The sequence below is a fragment of the Impatiens glandulifera genome, chromosome 7 (assembly GCF_907164915.1).
Source record: "Impatiens glandulifera chromosome 7, dImpGla2.1, whole genome shotgun sequence".
Taxonomy (NCBI): domain Eukaryota; kingdom Viridiplantae; phylum Streptophyta; class Magnoliopsida; order Ericales; family Balsaminaceae; genus Impatiens; species Impatiens glandulifera.
In genome coordinates this window covers 26,865,101-26,884,756 of record NC_061868.1, presented here as the reverse complement: position 1 = coordinate 26,884,756, position 19,656 = coordinate 26,865,101, and the positions used below count along the sequence as shown (strand labels likewise).

At 32.9% G+C, this 19,656-nt stretch overlaps 1 protein-coding gene across 1 annotated transcript; it reads left to right on the top strand.

The window, feature by feature from the left end:
* Window positions 1-15,507: 15,507 nt before the first annotated feature.
* LOC124945496 (probable UDP-arabinose 4-epimerase 2) lies at window positions 15,508-18,791 on the top strand. The gene is made up of 11 exons (XM_047485940.1): window positions 15,508-15,582; window positions 15,689-15,746; window positions 16,245-16,372; window positions 16,519-16,632; window positions 16,730-16,837; window positions 16,929-17,020; window positions 17,458-17,599; window positions 17,777-17,871; window positions 17,945-18,074; window positions 18,206-18,350; window positions 18,439-18,791. Exons 1-11 carry the CDS (start codon window positions 15,532-15,534, stop codon window positions 18,660-18,662), a joined length of 1,287 nt encoding a protein of 428 aa, XP_047341896.1. The 5' UTR covers window positions 15,508-15,531; the 3' UTR covers window positions 18,663-18,791.
* Window positions 18,792-19,656: the final 865 nt, after the last annotated feature.

The window sequence follows — 19,656 nt, the reverse complement described above, 5'->3', positions numbered from 1 at the left end:
GATTGGAGGATAATTTTCTGAAGATTTATTCTAGAGGATCAATAGTGGCTCAGGCCACTTCAAATGAGTGGACTTCTCGTCGGTTTATTATTTTAATCAACAAGCTGTGGTTGATATGTTCTGATCCTTGGAGTATTTCGGTCTCAGCGGTCTATTTATATTTTATGAGAAGGAAGTTTGAGAGTTTTTCAAGACGATAGTCTTGGTCGGAGATTCTATTTCGGCGACTGTTAATGAATCGCCTATATCTTTCAACGAATCTACCTATGCGGAGTTCTTTGAACTTCCATCGGAGGGTCATAAGTTTAATCTTTTTTACCAGTAGAGACTATTACGGAGATGAAGACGGTCTTCTCAAACGACGGTTCTAAGATAAGGCTGAACGGGAAGAAGAAGGCTCTAAGCCTCATTTCATCTTATTAAACGATATTGTGGCGAAGGATCTCCACGGCAGAGCAAGCTCTTTTGATTCATATAGTCAGGTTCACTTCGACTATATGACTGCCATTTCAAAAGATATTCAAGTAAACTGGGCTTCGACTCTGTTTTCTAATTTATGTGAGTCGATTTACTTCAAGAACAAGGAGAGTGTAAGCTTTGCAGCCCAACTCAATCGATTTCTAAAACATTTGGGTGTCCCTATGGGCGAGGGTGAGGATATTAACCCGAGTCGCATATACACAAATTTCTCCGTGAAGAGCATTCTTGCAAGAATGAAGCTCTCAAAGGAGATGGGTTCTGTCTCTTCCAGCCAACGGACAGGTGGTCAGTCGGTCACTCATTCTAAAAGACAGATTGCTTTTGTGTTGTCTACGGGGGCAAAACAAACCAAATTGGCAATGGAGTCTGCGACGAGCACGAATAGCCAGAAGAGCTCTTTGAAGAAAGATTCTGGAGTGGTTGACACCAGGGAAAGAAGAAGTTTTCCTCCTATTGTCGTTGTTCCTATCTCATCTCTCTCTCCATCCCCCAGCCCATTGAAGAAATCAGCTAAGTCATCTGGTCCTGCTGTAGATCAAAAGAAGGCGTCTAAAGCATCTGGTACATCTGGTGCATCTGGTGCGTCTAAGGCGTCTAAGGCATTTAAAAAGACCAAAAAGGTAACCTCCTCCTCTACTTTGGCCTTTGTGCCCATTTGTGATATTCCTGTGATAGAACAAGCTGTCGGGCCAACTGTTGAGACAATCGGTCCAACTATTGAAAATGTTGAGAGGGTCCCGTCACTTGTTAGTCCCGAAGTGCCAGCAGCTGTTGTCGCTGTCAGTGTTATTGAAATGCCAGAAGTTGTTGAGACTGTTAGCATTATCCCCTCAAACCATCGTTCCAACGTCTGCTATTGTTGTTGTTTTATCTTAGCAAGGTCCTATTCTGCCGGTTGTTGAGCCTCTCGTGACCAAGATTATTGAAATGCAATCTAATTTTATTGGGAAAGGTGTTCTGTTCGTTCATCTAGAAAGAGTGTTTCCGAAGCCTAAGACCCCTTTTGAAATTATGAGATCAACAAAAGGAGCCTCTGGCATCACTATTTGCGAACCTATGTACTTTCCTAAACCTAAACCTAATGAGGTTCCTGGAAAAGGAAAGGAGACTACCATTGAATCTCCTAAGAAGGTATCTGAATCTAGCTGCATAGTCAACCTTTTGATGGAGCAGGTTGACCTGAAGGCTGTTGAGATAATCAACATCTTTGATATTTGGGTGAATTATAGAATGGAAACTCAATTCGATGAGATGTTCTCAAAAGAGGAGATCGTGAATGAATGGAAAGGCGTAATAAAGAACGAGAAAAGAATTTTAAGATGGGCTATGACAGACGTGGTTTCTGAAGCCCTCAATCGAAAGATACTAGTGGTGGCCGACATCATGGGACATATCCTTCTTCCATTGTTAGAAAAGAGAAAAGCCAACTTCAACCATATGGACAGAGATGCTCGTACGGAGCAGAATGCTTTGAAGAGGTTGGATCTCATTATGCATAGTTACTACACAACCGTTATTCAAAAGGCTCACGGTACAGAGTCACCTTGGTTAACTCTATTTCATGATTCTTTTGATGAAAATGAGCCTATGGAGATTTTTGATGTTGATCAGTCCGGGCTAGGAGAAGATGAGTAGGTTGCTGCCTATCTTGTTGAAATGAAAAACGTCTCTTTTGAAGAGACGCATCTATCAGCCTTTAAGAATGTTGTTTAAACCCTGTTTTGGGTCAAAATGAAACTATTCTAGAAGAAGAAGAGGTTGTTGTTGAAGCTCTTCTATCGAATATTCAACCGAAGGAGACATCAGAGGTGGCTCCTAATTCTATTGTTCATGAAACCGTGGAAGAACCTCCGGTGGGAGAAGAAGAATCAGTAAAGATTGCTGATAAGTCTCCAGGATTAAATATTGAGGGGGAACTATTGAAGGAGATTGACTTAGAGAAAATTCCCTCTACTGAGGGGGAACAAGATAATAAAGAAGATTCCTCTAAGGGTATTCCTTTGGAAGAATGCTTCATTCCGTGTTCTCCCTGTCCTCGATCATCTCTCTTCATTACAGCTGCAAACATTGCTGATTATGTTAAGGAATTACCTCTACATTCTGACGATATCTCATGAAAAATTCAACAAGTATGTGCTGATATTATTAATGAAAAAGACAAATCTAAGGAAGCGTCCAAGACCCCCTCTTCTCATTCCAAGGATAAATAACCTGAATGTTCTTTATAAGTAAACATGCATGTAATTCCTATTCGAACTGCCCCGGCTCATTCTCAAACTGTGTCCTCAGCTACTCATTCTTCTGAGGAAACGTTTCCCGGAGATGAAAAATTTCGTATCATGTTGGATGCAATAAATTCCATCAATCTGAATATGGCGGATATGCAATCAAGGTTGGTTAATCTTGGAAAGGGCTCGGTGTCTAACTAGAAAGAAATGTCTTCCATCCTCTCTATTTAGAAAGAATTGGAGAAGACTATGCACAGAAACACATACGAAGTCAACATTGCAAATTCCAAGTACAATAATTTGAGAAAAGTGTCATTAATACTCAAATAGAGCACCATTTTGAGTTAAAGGCGCTCACTTTGGAACTTTATCAAGCCCTCATATCTTCAATAGATCTCGTTCAAGCTTAAATGGTGGAAGTAACCAGATCAATGAGTAGAGCCGAAGCAGAAAGAATGGAGTATGATGACTCCCTTGCTAGGTGTATTCAAGTTATCGAAGTGGTAGAAGCCAATGCCTCGAAGGAAAGAACCCGTGTAGTACTCCCTGATGCTGATGTTGATAATGATAAAAAAAGGGGAAGGTAGCACAAGATGAGGCAGTTCAAGAGGTGGAGTTGCCAGAGGAGCTGCTTCTAAAGGTACCCGATCCAAACGAAAAGCTGTAGAAAAAAAATAAAGAAGGTCCAAGACCATGAAAGAAAAGCTCGGGTTGTGGAAGCGATAGAGGCGGTGGAAATGGAGGCGGCCGAAGTGTTGTCACTCGGTATCACAACCTCCTAACTGGCTATTCTCTGGATGAAGACAATGCAGACGCAAACATGAAAAAGGAAGGACAATAAATCTATTTCTTTACTTCTCTCATTCTCATTCTAAAACTTATGATTGAATGATTTTAAAACTTATGTTGGTTTAAAACTCATGTTGAGATATTTTGTGAACAATTTTGATAAATATTTAATGGGTGTTTATAACTACTTTATTTAAGATTGCATGATTTTAACATCATCAAAAAGGGAAATTTTTGAGGAAATTTTTTGGGATGAAATGAATTGAACTGGTTCTGATCATGTAGTTTAAATCATCAAATATGGGGAAATTGTTGGGAAAAATTAAGAGTTAGTTAACTTAGAAGAAATTGTTTGAAAAGATTAAGTAAAGAGTTAATTAACAGAAAATGCTAAATATTAATCAACTGAGTTTTGATGATGTTTAAATTTGAAAGAAGTTAAGTCGTCTAATTATTTCTATGCAGGTGCATCAGATTTGGCTAACTTAGACGTGGTCTAAGATGGCTTATTAGACGTGTTACGTAGTTAGACGTGCTAGTCTAATAGATACGTAGTTAGACGTGCTAGTCTAACAGATAAGTAGTTAGACGTGTTAGTATAACAAATACGTAGTTAGACGTTCCAGTCTAACAAATACGTAGTTAGACGTGTTAGTCTAATAGATACGTAGTTAGACGTGCTAGTCTAACAGATACATAGTTAGACGTGTCAGTCTAACAGATACGTAGTTAGACGTGCTAGTCTAACAGATACGTAGTTAGACGTGCCAGTCTAATAGATACGTAGTTGATGTGTTAGTCTAACAGATACGTAGTTAGACGAGTCAGTCTAACAGACACGTAGTTAGACGTGGGCGTCTAACTCCCTTAGACTTGGCAGTCCAATGGAGAACGTCTAATGCCTTGCTTCAGTAGTCATTTGAAGTTAGCATGCTTCTACCCACGATCAACTAGTTGTACGCTACTCCTGTTCCACTTTCTATTCAGACTAGTACGCTAGCTATTTGCATCCAATGAATGAATGCCACGTACGCGAAGATTCCTCCCACTACTTGTTTAGTCTAGGACAGTTGTTGAAGGATATCTCGCGCACCACCGTTTAGTACGGCCATGTTCTAGAAGCACAGAGTCTGTTGTACTTTGTCCTTTAGGCGGCCATCCTAAGGGCGTGTGCCACATGTTCAGGAAGAAGATTCGACCGTTGGTGTCCTTCTACTATAAATAGATGCTCAAGGACAATGGTCGGATCATCGGTTACTGTGCTCATTTTCTACAATCTTACTCATCTGCTCTTGCACTTACTAATTGTACATCATTTTCAAGTTCAAGAGAGAGAATCAAACACTGTTTAGTTGAGAGATATTATTGATCATATTGTAAGTTGAACAGAGTGTGTTCTGTTCAACAGAGTGTTAGCTATTCATTGAGATGTATTTGATTCAAAAAAGTATAGTGAAATTTTTCCGGTTGTTGGAAGAAGGGGTGACGTAGGAGAGTTAGCTCCGAACATCCATAAACATCTTGCTGTGTTCTTTACTTTCAGTCCTTTTAATCTTCTTGGTTCAAAGCTTTAAACCCAAACAAACAGCTCCACACTTGAATTGTTTTCAAGAGTTTGTGAAGGTTTGCGAAGAATAGAAAGAGATATTAATCCCTAACAAGATTTCTATCAATCCGATTATCCGAAGTTATTATCAATAGTCAGACCTCCATCTCTATTGATTACACCGATCCTATCAAATCAATATATGGCATGTCTTTATATCACTAGGCGAAAACTTTTTTTTGTCTTTTAGTAGCTCAACAATTTCTAGATATTCTTGTGGGTTTAAACATTGACCGATAAGTACGATCTGAAGATTGTTGGCTTTGTTTAAATTGATTTCAATTGTCTTTTCCTCGACGGAGACAGTCTCATCCTCAATTTTTAATAAGTGTTTTGTTTCAAAATTTAAGTCAGAGTAATAGGAAAGATCATTTTTACTAATAAATTGGAAGTATACTTCTTGTGTTACATTGAGGAGTTTATTACATATAAGAGAAGATGATATGACAAGATCATTACTCTTAAGTTTCTTACAATGTACAACATTTAACATCTCTCTACACATTAGAGGAGAACGAGTTCTACTTTTGTCAATTATAGTATTGACGGATGAAAGAGAATCGGTTCTTTGTAAACCGGAAGAGTTGGGTTTCTGAGCTAAATCAGTTGTATTGGGCTTCCGAGCAAAGTTTTGGAGGGCGTTGTGCCAATAGTTCGTTCTTTTTCTAATCATGCAAATAGAAGAGTTATGATTATAAGGACAGTCAAAAAAGATTTTGAGACTTGTGAAACGTCTCAGTAATTATGGATTGGTAAAGGGTTCGGGGAAGTCAAAGTATAAGGTGCTTTGTCCCTCGCGGATGAGTTGTCCATTCAAGGTTGGTGGTATAGTTATGTGTCGCTTGTATATCCTTTCCTTGTGGATTTCTTCGAATCTTGTAGGGATATATCCTAGACATGGTGATCAATGTTACAACATGGTTGAGGAAAAATGCCATGCCTTTAGTGTTCAAGCCTAAACCCATGCTAGAGAAATATCTCATTCGACGCATCATTCTGATGGAGGGGAGGCTAAACATACTAAAGTCAGTGTTTTTGGATGAGTCTTTACCTTCTAAGAGGATTGGACATATCTCGAACCCGCTTAGTTCAACCTCAAAGGTGTTAATGTGGGTAGACCCGATGACTGTTGTAGTGTTAGTAGCATCGTTGACTATGATGACTTGGTCGTTAGTAATGAACCTGAGCTTTTGATGTAGGGTAAAGGCTAAAGCCCTAGCTTGATGAAGCCATGGTCTTCCTAAGATCAAGTTAGAGGAAGGTTGCATGTTAATGACACAAAGTCAACTTAAAAGGGGATGTTGGCGACTTGAATAGTGCTCTTAAGGTAACCCATTATTTCGTTGCGAGAGTTATCCAAACCCTTGACATACAAGTCAGATAATTTGATCTTGTCTCGGGATATTCCTAGCTTCTCAAGAGTACTCTAAGAACATATGTTGAGAGTAGATCCATTGTCTATCAAGACCATCGGAACAGTCTTTCACTCCATTTGCACAGAAATGTAGAGGGGTTTATCATGGTTTGATTCGGCTGATGGAAAATCATTGTCTTCAAAACCGATCATGTTGTGTTGCGAACTAGAGGATATGATCCATACTAGTTCTTCAAGGGTGGTGTTGTAAGGGACATTGGCCTTGCTTAACTCATTGAGGACTATTTTTCTATGCTTGATAGAGTACATTAGGATTTCCCATATACAAATCTTAGTATTTGTCCTTTTTAGTTGATTCAAGATAATGTCTCCTAGGTTGAGAGCTCTAGGTTCATTCTCTTCTCTAGTTCATAAAGGAAGTTGGGAGGTGGATGGCACATTGTCCGATGTTTTTTTCATGAAACTAGATTGGAAATCCGTTCCACCACGTGTTGTCGCTATGTCTATTGGGGTGTAGATGTGGGCATTCGTTTTTTATGTCATCCATTAGAAGTCTCACCGGAGCGGCTTTTGAACTTCTTTTTGGGTTAGGGATTGATCATGTTGATCTATAGTTCAACGTTATGGATCAGTTCTAGTAATGCATTGGATTCAAGGGTTGCTTCGTTAGTGGTGAGCATGTTGACTTTGTGATCCGGTAGCGGATTCTTTGCTATTTTTGGCTTCGCTATCACGTTCTAATCGATCAAGTCCTAGAACAGGTGTTTGAGGGCACCACAATTGTCGGTAGTGTGGCTCTTGGCTTGGTGATAGTCGCACCAAGTATTCTCATACTTTCTCAAGAATGGTCTGTCTATTCTTGGGGAAAGGAGTTTGACGAGATTCTTTTCTTGAAGAATCTTCATCACCTAATTTAAAGGCATCCCAAGGTCATCAAATGCTATAAGGGCTCTAGGTGCCTTTGGAGGTGTAGTTTTGGTATGAGCGGTTTTACCTACCTTAGGTAATGGAGGCTTACTTAGGATCGCCTTTTGAGGCGATTACTCCTATCAAGCACTAGTTACCTAGTGTACTTATGTCTTTTCTTTTCTCGAGAAACGACTTGGGATGGGGTAGCTTTGATTGCTTCTCCCTATTTCACTTACTTCTCGATAGCATCATCGAGGTTATTGTTAGTCTTTAGCAATTTTTCTTGTTTTGGAAGGTTTTGACGGCCAACAGAATATCGTCCTTTAACATTTTCCAAAATCATGTCGATGTGTCGTTGTTCGCTCGGGGGGGAATCTATTTCCTTGGCGACAGCTTTCCATCTTTCGATAAACATAGAGAACTTCTCATTTTCTTCTTGTTTGATGTTCTTCAACCTCTTTTTGGGTCATTCGAGGTTGAGATGCATTAAGAAGCATTTTATGAATGCTACAGCCAGCTCCTATGTGCTTTGTAGATAAACTATCTTTTGCTAGTGATACTAGTGTAGAGCATCGTCATCAAGGTACTAGGGAATAAGTGGAGAACAGTTGGTTCTTCGAGTCGCAATAGGGTCATTGTGGAGGAGTACATTTTAAAAAAGACCGATGGGTCGCTTTTTCCAATGTACTTATAGAGAGCTGGAAGCTTGACGCCTACCGGAATAATCGTCTGTGATTGGAGATTCAAAACATTTACAAACATACATTCGTTTGAAAAGGAATAAACATGTTTGAGATGCTCACTTAGACTATACATGCATACAAATAATACATATATAATAGTCACATAAAGGATTTTAGTGACGAGGTTTTGGTTGTTTAGGCACGACAAACAACCGACTTGGTGATAGTAACCAAGATTTTTGTTCTAAGGGGAATCATAAGATAGTTTCATTCACCAATAGTGGAGAGGGTAAAAACGTCGTCATAAACCAGGGAATATCTACTCAATCGGGAATTTACCCCCAAACTCTACAATGTTTGCGTCCTATCGAACGACTCATCGCCAAAGGGTGGGTTGATCCCGTACATTCTAGTTTTTCCTCTCGCAACATCACTCGGTTAGTAACAAGTTGTCATTCCTCATTGACAATGTTTATACATAGGTGTAGAAGTGTCGATCTCGGTCTTATACTTCTTTGCAAGCAAGAAGAGGGTGATGTACCATTTACACATAAAGGCTTTAAATAGGATACAACATATGTGTCTTTTAGGTGTTATACCTTTCAAGATAATCCTATTAAGTTGAAAACATTATACAAATGTTTCAAAAAGTCAAGTTTATATTTTCGAGTTAAACAATTAATCCCCAACAGAGTCGCTAGAAATTTGTAACCCCTGAAAAAATCCTTTTGCGTTTAAGTCTTGTTTTCTGTGAAAAAATTGGGGTTCAAAAATTTCAACATCGGTTTGTATGTCATAAATTTTCTTTTAAAATAAAACATTATTTTTTTAAAGATTTCACTATTTCTTGACAACATTTAAAATTAATTAAAAATAATTAATTTCGAATTTAATTTTAATAATTGGGGGATTTACGATAATCAAATTACCATTTGATTTTTAGAAATCCGTTAATTTAAATTAATTAAACATAATTAATTTAAAAGCTTATTTAGTTTGAAATAGAGTTGTCAATTGAATATTTTTTGAAAATCAATAAAAAGGGCATACGTATACAAACGTATTGGCAAGAATTTTTTTTAGTTCATAGTTTGATGATACTCGGGAAAGGGTTTTTGTGCTTCATCCTCTATACCCGTTTTAAAAATGGTCTCTACTTATAAAGTTGGCTTTTGAAATCGGTTTGTATAACTTTTTATTTTTACCGATTATTTTTCTAGTCCTAGTCATGCTTCTAGGTTTTAGTTTTATTTAAAGTATTGAAACATCAATATTTAAATGTTGGTATATGTTGCTGAAGACATTGACTAGGGAAGAAATACCTGAAGAATATCAGTTATTTTTAAGGATGTTAGGCTTTAAAAATAAACACCAAACAAGCCTTAGTCAAAATATTTTATCGGAAAATATCTCAAAAATATTTTGAAATCATTTTCTAAATTTTTGGAAAATGGTTTAAGGTCCAAAAATTATAAAAAATAATTTGGGGTTTAGAAAAGTGGAACCAAACAGGCCTTAGGAACGAAGTCATAGGCCTTGGGTCCATTTTTATCGGTCGGGGTCCGGAGACCCTTAGTTTAGGTGATAAGGACTCTCAATCATTGGCTGAGATTAGCGGTCTAGGTTTATAAACCTATCGATCCTAGGTTAGCCATGGGCTAAGTTTCTCGGTTGAGGTGTATAAACATCTCGGTCATAGGCTAGCTCTAGGTTAAGTCCCTCGGTCTTGGGTTCAGGAGATCTCGGTCTCGGGTTAGGGATTCTCGGTCCCAAGGTTAGACTTCTCATCCTTAAGGTTCGGGAGTCTCGGTCCCTAACTTAGACCTCTCGGTCCTAGGTCTAGAATTCTCGGCCCCCAATGTTAGATTACTCGGTCCTAGGTCAGACCTCTCGGTCCTGGATGAGAATCTCGGTCTTAGCTCAAGAACATTGGTCGGACATCTCGGTCCTATTAAAATTCTCGGTCCTAGGCTAATAAGTCTCGGTCGTCAAAAAAACAAAAGTGTAGGTTTTTAAAAAAAAATTCTTAGCTTTGATTCTTCGATCCAATAGTTTGGGTAACTTCACAAAGCTCCCAAGAACATGTTCATCATCATCTCACGATATCAATTAACCTTAATGATAATCAATTTGTTCAAAATAGTTTATGATCAAATATTGGGTTTTTAATTTTAAAGTTGTTTTGAAGTGTAAGAAGCTTTCCAATAGCTTCCTTATACTACATATATTTGATTGATACCAAAATAAGAAAATTAGTTGCTTGTTTGAACCAATTCAAGAACTCAAAATTTTCAATTATTTTGAAAATTTTGATTTTGATCAAACATGATGGGGATGGATCTAATATAATCCAAACAATTTCTCAACATCATTACAATAATGTTGGGAAGCTTTATGGGTTGTGATTCAACAGAATTAACACAAGAACATCAAACTCGGTTTTTAGATTTTAAATTTTTTATTATTTGGGTTTTTATTTTTTAGATCAATTGATCGGTTCTATCTTATCCATATAGTTTTTAAATGATCCTATAATCGGTTTCTATCCATAAAATACCATAAACAGAAAGCATACAAGTTTATATAATTTGAAATATAAAAAATTCAAATTCAAATTGTGAATATGAATTAGAGGGTGATTAGAACTTTACCAAGGATTGGATAACACTCTTTGATCCTTATGGAAGCTTTTTGGATGCTCAGATTCAAGCTTTAAGGCCTGATCCAAAGTTTTCAAAAAATCTGAAAGCTTGGAGCTTTAATTGCGGATTTCTGAAAATCGACGATTGGAAGGTGGAGAGTAGTTCTCTTTCCTTCGGATCAACTTAGGGGAGCTATTTATAGTTGCCCAAGGTCGGTTAAGGGCTTCAAGTGGACTGAATCAGCCAAAATCCATTTATGGTATTTTGGTTGTTCTTCTTCAAGTTTGTCGGAATATGGATAAATCAACCTTATTCTTATAGGAGAAATAATCGTCATTGTAGGGTGATAATTTCAGTCTTTAAATTAGCTAAAATGGTTGACTAACGAGGGAGTTCTAAAAAGATAATATCAAAGAAGGGTCTTTAATCTTATATGCTCCGGCGTCGCGTTGAAGACGAATGTGGCTCTTAAAATAATGTCATTTTGAGCGCACTTGGGCGTTCCGTCTAACATCATTGGAGTTTGGGTGGTCCGTTAACGATTTGGCTAACGGTCGTTTGCCGATCTAGTTCCTCGCGAGCATGCGCTCATTCCGCTACAACGGGCTACGCGGGCGCACCATGGTCATTGGATGAGATCCCAACGCTAATATGATGGCCTAATTTTTGGTTGTGGCTTCTTTTCTCAGTTTCGGTTACACCCGATTACTGATTTATTTTTATTTTAAAACCTTAAGGATTTATTTGATATTGATTTTTCTTTCACCCTTTTGGCTTTTATTTTGATTTTTTAAATATACAAAATATTTAAATAAATATGACAAATATTTTGTCAATTTATTTTATTTATTTTTGTATAATTTTAGGGTTTAAATAAATAATTGTTTTAAATGAAATTGTTACAACAATTCATTCTAAATTGTTTATTTTTGTCCCTATAATTTTTCTAAAATTATTTTCAGATAAAATGGGTAAAATATTTAACCCAAATAATTTTTATTTTGCATTTTGACCTTAACCCTTAATTAATTTGATTAATTAGTGCAATAATTAATTCTAATTAATTATTTTAAATGTGATTTTGGTCATGGGATTAATTGTTTTAATTTTATTTATTCAAAAATAAATCAAAATAATTATTTTATTTTTATAAATTGATGTGTAGATTCTTAGTGTTTACAATTTTTATTTAATAATAATAATAAGTGAATAGAAGTGAAGCGTGCTTCATTTCCATTTAATAATAATATATAAATAGAAATAAAACGCACTCTCAGGAAGCGCATTTCACTTCCATTTAATAATAAAAAGTGAATATAAGTGAAGCGCGCTTTTGGGTGAATCGTGCTTCACTCCATTTAATAATATATAATAGAAGTTAAGCACGCTCTCGGATGAAGTGCGCTTTCCTTTCCTTTAATAATAATATATAAATAAAAGTAAAGTGCGCTCTCTGGTGAAACTTTCATTATTATTTTTTTTAATAGAATGAAGCATTCTTCACTTGTAATAATTTATATACTAAATATTTTTTTTTATACCATTAACATAATATTATTTATAAATAAAATATTTATTTAAATTAATATTTAAAATTATTATTATAAAGAAATAATTTTTTTAAATAAATTGAAAATATTACAATGATAAATGATAAATTAATTAATAATATATATATATATATATATATATATATATATATATATATATATATATATATATATATATATATATAAATAGAGGTGAGGTGCAATTTCTGTACATGTATTAAAGTTTAATGCAAACGGTTAATAGAGACAGGTGAAATATGTGAATCCATATTAATGTTGTTTTCTGATTGGTCTGTAACAGAGGCAATAGAAGATCCTGGCAATTATAATCATATTAAATTTTTTTAGTTTACTCAATATAATGCATTATTATTTGTTTTATGAACTTTATTTATGTCCTCGTAATTATTATTTTTAATGCAAATCTACATAGCATAGTTATCATTAAATATGTTTTCATTTTATTTATTATTATATTTTAGTAATTAAAATATTTGGGTCATTTACCAACTTATCTTAAATAAATCACTCTTTTCAAACAATTATTTAATAAAATAGCTTATATCAAATAGGGTTAATTCGATACTACCCTTACAGACATTGTCTTTATCCACTAAAATAATATCACATGTACAAAGAGAAAAAAATCAACAAATGAGTAGGGTGATACTTCATTTTTATGTATAAGTGTCAATTATTGAGTGGAATACATGTAGTGTATGTATATGTAGTATCGAATTAACCATCAAATCGGGTTTAATTTTGTTTTGCTTTAAGATGCATCTCTACTTTCTTTCTTTTTATCGTTCAATAAAAGAAATACAAATGCTTTGTAACAAGGAATAATGATTTCGAATATCATTTTACTGCATGCATCAAATTCTTTAATGAAATTTTCTACATACTGTGCTTTCCTTTCTACTATTTTCTTTATATTTAGATTTTGATAAAAAAAAAAAAAAAAGAGTTCTGCGTCAAAATAATGACGAGATAAGAATTAACTATTTAGCGGGCGATTATTTATTTAGCTTCTTATTTTAAGAAAGATGTAGGTTGGGTTATTATCATGTAAAAATGGTCAACTATGAATATTAATTTAAGTTGCAGAAACGTGGTTAGGCATGTCAATAATGCAGGGAGTAATTGATTAATGATTTGATTATAAGTTATAATTAAAATAACCAAAAGCTCTTACCAAATTTGTATATAATATTCATTTTATGCAAATTTTCTTTCATGTTGAAAATATCAAAATACTATTAATGTCACAAATTGAATTAGATTATGAACAAGTCAAGATGACAACATGCTTTAGATAATTTGACATGTTCTATTATATCATAATTTGATAATATAGTTTGGAAGAATTATGATAACCATGTTTCAATTAAATTGGTTCTTATTAAAAATATATAAATAAAAGTAAATATAATATTGTTGAATCATTGAGTTAGTCTTCTGTAAGGATTTGAAAATCGGGTCATAAAAATAGAAATATATCAAATGTATTATTAATTTGGTATGATTTTATTTAAAATATATAACCTTGTAAAAATTAAGTTTCCTAACCCAGAAATTATAAGTCTAGGATTTTAAGAAGTAAGATTTTTTTGGATAAAATAATTTGAAATTTATTAATATATATTTTTTTAAATGATATAGAATATATTTTAATATTTTAATATTTTAATTAATGAATTAGATTATATTATTTTTTTTATTTTTTTAAATAAACTTAATTGATAAACTTTTAAATATAGACTGACCAAACCTAAATATATATATAAATGATGCTTAGCCCACAAAAATATGTGCCACCCCTATTCACAGATAATTATTGAATATATTTGAAAATAACAATATATTTTTAGCAGAGTTGTACTATGGTTAGGTTTCATAAAAACGTGATTTGATTGTATTTTAAGAAATGTACCATTTGATTTGGTATAAATGTGTAATTGAGATCACTCTCAATTTAACAAATCAATATATTTTAATTTGATAAAAAAAAACTGATTTAACAACTTTATCCTGATATTCTCTATATTAATAATATATATTAAATTTTCTTGATATAATTTTAAAATTAGGATCATATAATATATATATATATATATATATATATATATAATATTAAAATTTCTAAAATTTAAAATTTAGGATCATATAATATGCTAATTAATTAAATTTAAATAAATTATTAAGCTAATTAAATTTTCAATCTTAAATTTTTAGATTTAAAAATTTATAATCTCGATTTTATAATTTTATAAAAATAAAATGAAATTTATATTTTTAAATTTAAAACAAGTTATTACTTATTTGAATAAATAAAATCTTATAATTTAATAATTAATACATTTCAAAATAATTTTTTTTTATATATTATAATCATGTTTTTCATTTTAATAGATAATAGTTTCTTTCTTGAATATTTGATTAATTATTGTTATTATTATTTGTATAAATTAGTTATTTTTAATTTTTAAAAGTAAAAAAAAAATATTACTTGTTAAACAATAATTTATAGGAATTTTATTAAAAATGTATGTGTATAAAATATTTATTTAAAAAAAATAATAATAATAATTATAGTCAAACATTATTTTATCAATTTTTTTATTAATTATATTATTTACTTTATTAACTAAAATACTAAAACACTTTCTATTTTAAAAAAGTCATGTTATAAGTATCTTTTAAAAAAATCATTTACTATCAATATTTTTAAATAATAATAAATTATTTAAAAAAAATAATAACAAATAAAGTAACTATTTTGATTTAGGAGAGTAAAAGAATACCTAAATTATAATATTTTGTTTTATTTATTTGTTTAAATAATTAATAGTAAAAAATTTCCCAATAATAATTAAAATTTTAAAAAGATACAATTAAACTATTTTATTTTTTCAAAACAAATATAATATAGTTAATATTTATTTCAAAATGAATTAAACCTACTAACTAATAAAGTAAACTAAAATCAACTTTGACAACTTGACTTTTACATTTTATTTAATTTAAAAATAAAATTTGATGTATTATTATTATAGCAATAAAATTGATTGAATGAAACCAATATCCATATAAAAATTGACCGAATCAAACAAAGTGAATGCAACCGAATATTACGTTAAAATAAGGTTTTGAGGGTGGCGGCAAATTATTAAAACGCGGAATAGTAAAAGAATATTAATGAATTAAATAATTAACAAAGTCGCTTCTTCCTTCCATCTCCCATCATCATCATCATCATCTCTGTTTCAATGGCGAATTCATCGTCGTCCATCCGCCAAGAAGAATCAGAGGCTGAATCGGTCTCTCTCTCTCTCTTACTCGAATTTCACTTTCTCACTAGTTTTTGAGGCTTTCGTCATCATCGATCGTCTTCATTCTCAACGTGGTCCACTTCTCTTCCATTAGCAATGTGCAGGTTTTTTAATTCCTGCCTACACATTGACTTCTTCATTTCACCCTCCAGGTATTTTCCTCCTCTTTCTCTCTCTATCTATAGACTCTCTCTCTCATCTCTTCAAAGTCGTAGATTATGCAATTACATCTCTTATCTCATCCTTATTAGTATTTGTAATCGGAACAAGTCAGTATTCATACGTCTCCAATTTAATCTTCATTTCCCATCCAAAACTCATACTTTTATTTGACATCTGTGTGTGAGTACATAGATTATACTTACTATATGTAACTTTTTCCTATGATAGTTTTCTGGGGAAAGAGATATGATCTTCTTTCAATGCATGTATCTCTTGATTTCTTGATTATGAAGAAATCCAGAAAGCAACTTTTATGCATACTGGATGGATTATGGATATATAATATTTATTACTTTTAGCTGATTTTTTACTCATTTATTATTTATTTGTTATCTATTGACTTGCTTTTATAACCATCAGAAATCTACTAATTTTGTATATAATTATACATTTAAGTCTTTCCTCATTTTTATTCTTCACTTGTTCAGGCATGGATTTTGTTGATGGAAGAAGAAAGAATATCTCGAGAAAAGTTATATTGGGTTTTGTCCTAATTACTCTCTGTATTATTATACTTAAGCATGATTCCAGTTTCAACAACAGTTCCACTAGCAAGGTATCTATAGGGGTTCTCATTTATAGATTTTTTTCAAATTTATTTAATTCAATTGTTAGTATTATGTTTGCAAACCATTTGGAAAATGAAAAAAAAATGTTTGATTATGGGATGATATGATTAGATATATGCTTCATCTTCTTTAGTTCTCCAACCGCGAAGATGGAGTGACACATGTTTTGGTAACTGGGGGAGCTGGTTATATTGGTTCTCATGCTGTACTTCGGCTCTTAAAGGATTCATATCGTGTGACAATAGTGGTACAATGTTTTGAAACATGATAGTTACATCTTTTCTTTTTGTATTTTCCTCTACTTGTTGCTAAAAGCATGTGTTTTTTCTTTTTATTTTTATAAGGATAATCTGTCTAGAGGTAACATTGGTGCTGTAAAGGTTCTGCAAGAGCTATTTCCAGAGCCAGGGAGGCTTCAGTTTATTTTTGCTGATCTAGGAGATGCAAGAGCTGTATCCTAATATCAATATTATCTTTCTATTCAGATTTCTTGACTTTCAGAAGAAATTTGAGGTTTATGAAAATTCCTTAATCAATTTTTAGGTTAATAAAATATTTGCAGAAAATGCCTTTGATGCTGTGATGCACTTTGCTGCCATTGCATATGTTGGTGAAAGCACACTTCAGCCTCTTAGGTAAATTCTTGCCATTTATCCCCTTCATCTGGAAATACACTGATTTGGATACACTTTTTGGATCTTAATCTGGATACAGTTTATTTCATTGACTAAGTTCTGTTTTCAAATGTAATCTCGCCTGAATATTTTTATTCATGATTTCTCATATGGGATTTCCGAAAACAAAGTGTATATGAACTTAGTCTGACCCAGATCGAGATATGCCAGAAAAAAGGCGATAAAATTGCTCTTCTAGCTAGAGGAGTGTCCAATTGGGCTAAAATAAGATAGTTTTTGTGAGATTTACAACAAATTGTACAAATTTTATTGTAAACAGAAGAGCAATTAGTTGGCAGTTTATTAGTCAGATCTAGTTTAGATACAAAAGTGTTAGCAAGCCAATGAAACAAATTTGAGCTCAACTAAAATCTACATGTGGGGCTAAATATATGCAGGTATTATCATAATATAACATCAAATAGCTTGGTTGTTCTAGAGGCAATGGCAGCATATGGAGTGAAGACATTGATTTATTCAAGTACTTGTGCCACATATGGAGAACCTGACAAAATGCCCATCACAGAAGAGACTCCACAAGTGAGTATTTTTTAACTTTTATGTCCCTTCCAAGTTTTGACCCTTCTTTAATCACTTTAGATGATCAATTGATGTAGAAATTAGCGCACACCTTGATCATCAAACACATCAAACAAACTATAAAGAATGATATATTTGTCTTTTAATGCTTGCTACTGATTTGATGATCAAATATAGGTTCCAATTAACCCATATGGAAAAGCTAAGAAGATGGCAGAAGATGTTATACTTGACTTTTCAAAAACATCAGATATGGCTGTAATGATCTTAAGGTTGGTATTTTTATTTGTTTGATCTTCATAGCCTACTTAAGCATAGTTATTGATAATGTTAAAACCTACTCAGGTATTTCAATGTGATTGGGTCAGATCCTGAAGGAAGATTAGGAGAAGCTCCCAGACCAGAATTACGCGAGCACGGTCGTATATCAGGTGCTTGTTTCGATGCAGCCAGAGGGACTATTCCCGGTTTAAAGGTATTTTTTTTTATCTTCCCCAATTCTTAGAATTAATTAATCATATGAGTATTATTATTTATCTTTTCCACATTTGAATTACAATGATAGCCAAAAATCAAAGTCTCTAAACTCAATAATATTATTTGTAGGTTAGAGGAACCGACTATAAGACACCGGATGGTACTTGTGTGAGAGATTATATCGACGTAACAGATCTAGTAGATGCTCACGTGAAAGCCCTCGCCCATGCAAAACCCAAGAAAGTCGGAATCTATAATGTTGGAACAGGAAAAGGTTTGTTTTTCTTCTATCTTCCTCCACGAAATTCAAATGCAAAAATATGAAAAAACTGAAAGTTTTCCGGTTCAACATTAAATGACAGGTAGCTCGGTGAGGGAATTTGTACAAGCTTGTAAGAAGGCAACTGGGGTTGAGATAAAAGTGGAGTACCTTAGCCGTAGGCCAGGGGATTATGCGGAAGTTTATAGCGATCCTTCGAAGATTTGGGATGAACTTCAGTGGAAAGCAAAGTATACTAATCTCCAAGAAAGTTTGCAAACAGCTTGGAGATGGCAGAAGTCTCATAGGAATGGTTACAATTCTTAATTATACATGTTTTATTTATTGGGTAAAGATGTTGGTTATTGAAAAAGGGGATTAAATGAGTTTGTTATAGAATATATTGCACATTCTTAATTCCATGGCCTGTGAAATAATTTATGCTAATTTTTGTTCATCTCTTTTTTTTACTTTATACTTATTTTGTTTAAATTAGAGATCTTTAACAAAAAAAAAAATAGATGAATATGAGAAATAGACTGTGAAAAATAAAATGATGGATTATCATTGGTTTTTCATCCAAATTGCTTGGGTCTCGAATAGTTTTTCCTAAAACAGAGTCTTTCCACATATTAGTTTCTTTCTATTTCAACGGGTAAGACTTTCTATAGTTCAAGAAGGAGAAATGTGATTGAATGCCTTATCTCACATATGTACTGGTAGCAAGAATTCGGTCAAACAGATGGTTGAATATATTGCGAGTATCATTATGTCTAGAAAAAGAATATTTGCGCGAACAACAATAGTTGTAGAGTGTCATGCGAGTTCTCCTTTAATTCCCAAAAAAAAATTATTTATTTAGACTTGGGGAATAAACTTTCATGACTAAGAAAAGATAGGGTAAAGAAAAAAAATTTTAAATTTCTCAAGTATTTGTATTCCCAAACATTAAGTTCACTATATTTATAATAATATAATTTTATAATATATTAAGTCAAAAGTTTAATTTTTATTTAGAACCATAGACTTAAATGGATGTAAAAGTCATGATTATGAGAAAAAAATATTAAATTTTTACATTCAATATAGAAAAAATAAAACCCATACTATTTAAAAATATTATTTTATATAATTTTATCACAATTCATTTTTAATGAGCAAATTTTTTTCAAAACTAAACAAGCCGGCATAGTAAAAAAAATTCTTCGCTCCATTGACATCCTTAATGACAATTAAGATTACTTTCAATATCTTAACCATAAGGTCTTGAAAATTCAGTGGGATTCCTTTCAATATTTGAAATGCCTATTACTTTCAATAT